This window comes from Fukomys damarensis, unplaced genomic scaffold (genome assembly GCF_012274545.1).
Source record: "Fukomys damarensis isolate Sample0158 unplaced genomic scaffold, DMR_v1.0_HiC HiC_scaffold_13, whole genome shotgun sequence".
Lineage (NCBI taxonomy): Eukaryota > Metazoa > Chordata > Mammalia > Rodentia > Bathyergidae > Fukomys > Fukomys damarensis.
The window spans coordinates 33,468,102-33,468,885 of record NW_022900925.1 but is presented as its reverse complement, the minus strand read 5'-3'; the positions used below and the strand labels follow the sequence as shown (position 1 = coordinate 33,468,885).

General features: G+C 58.0%; 1 protein-coding gene across 1 annotated transcript in view; it reads left to right on the top strand.

The window, feature by feature from the left end:
• Nucleotides 1–784, top strand: part of Rsad1 (radical S-adenosyl methionine domain containing 1) — a gene marked incomplete at its 5' end in the record, with an annotated part of 6,337 nt that continues 5,553 nt past the window's right edge. Inside the window, 2 exons of the mRNA XM_033763103.1 lie at nucleotides 1–63; nucleotides 658–784. The exon at nucleotides 658–784 is cut by the window's right edge and continues 281 nt beyond it. Coding sequence (XP_033618994.1) covers nucleotides 1–63; nucleotides 658–784 — 190 coding nt within the window. The remainder of the gene's footprint in view (nucleotides 64–657) is intronic.

Genomic DNA, 784 nt, shown 5'->3' with positions numbered 1-784 from the left:
GAGAGCTCGGAGGGGTCCGCGAGCCCCGAGCCCGCCAGCAGGCGCGCGGCGCTTTACGTGCACGTGAGTGGGCGGGGAGGGGGCGGAACCGCGGCACACGGGGACCTGGTGGCCATTGTCGTGCTGTTAGCCCTGGTGCCCTGGTCTTTTTTGAAAAAATTAATTTTATTGGTACATTTTCATAGGAAATTCGTACCTGTACGTGATATATCTTGCTTCTTTTTTCTCCCCTTCCTGGTGCCCAGGTCTTTGATTCAGAAACTCAAAGTCATACTCACCAGCACGGTGACCTTGACCAAGTGACCTCCCTTCTTCTGAGCCTGTTTCAAAGTTTCTTTTTCTGAGACAGGGTCTCGCAATGTAGTCGAGACTGGCTTTAACCTCACTGGGTAGTCCAGGCTGGCCTCGAACTCACAGCGATCCTCCTGCCTCAGTCACACCCAGACCACAGCCGGCCTGAGCCTGTTTCTCATATCGAAGTGGGCATCCTAATTCCAGCGCCACCTGCTTGGGGAATAGAGTGGCTTAGGTGTCGCGGCCACTGTTGATGTTGACCAGCCTTGGGATGGGGACAGGGACGTGTATGATGAACCCTGGCAGTGGCTGGGCAGCCCAGGGCCACTGACCCCGCCCTCATAGCCCCTGTCCTGTCCCCAGTGGCCATACTGCGAGAAGCGATGCAGCTACTGCAACTTCAACAAGTACGTGGCGCGCGGCGGTTTGGACGAGGCGGCCCTGCGGCGCTGCCTGGTAACGGAGGCGCGCACGCTGCTGCGGCTCAGTG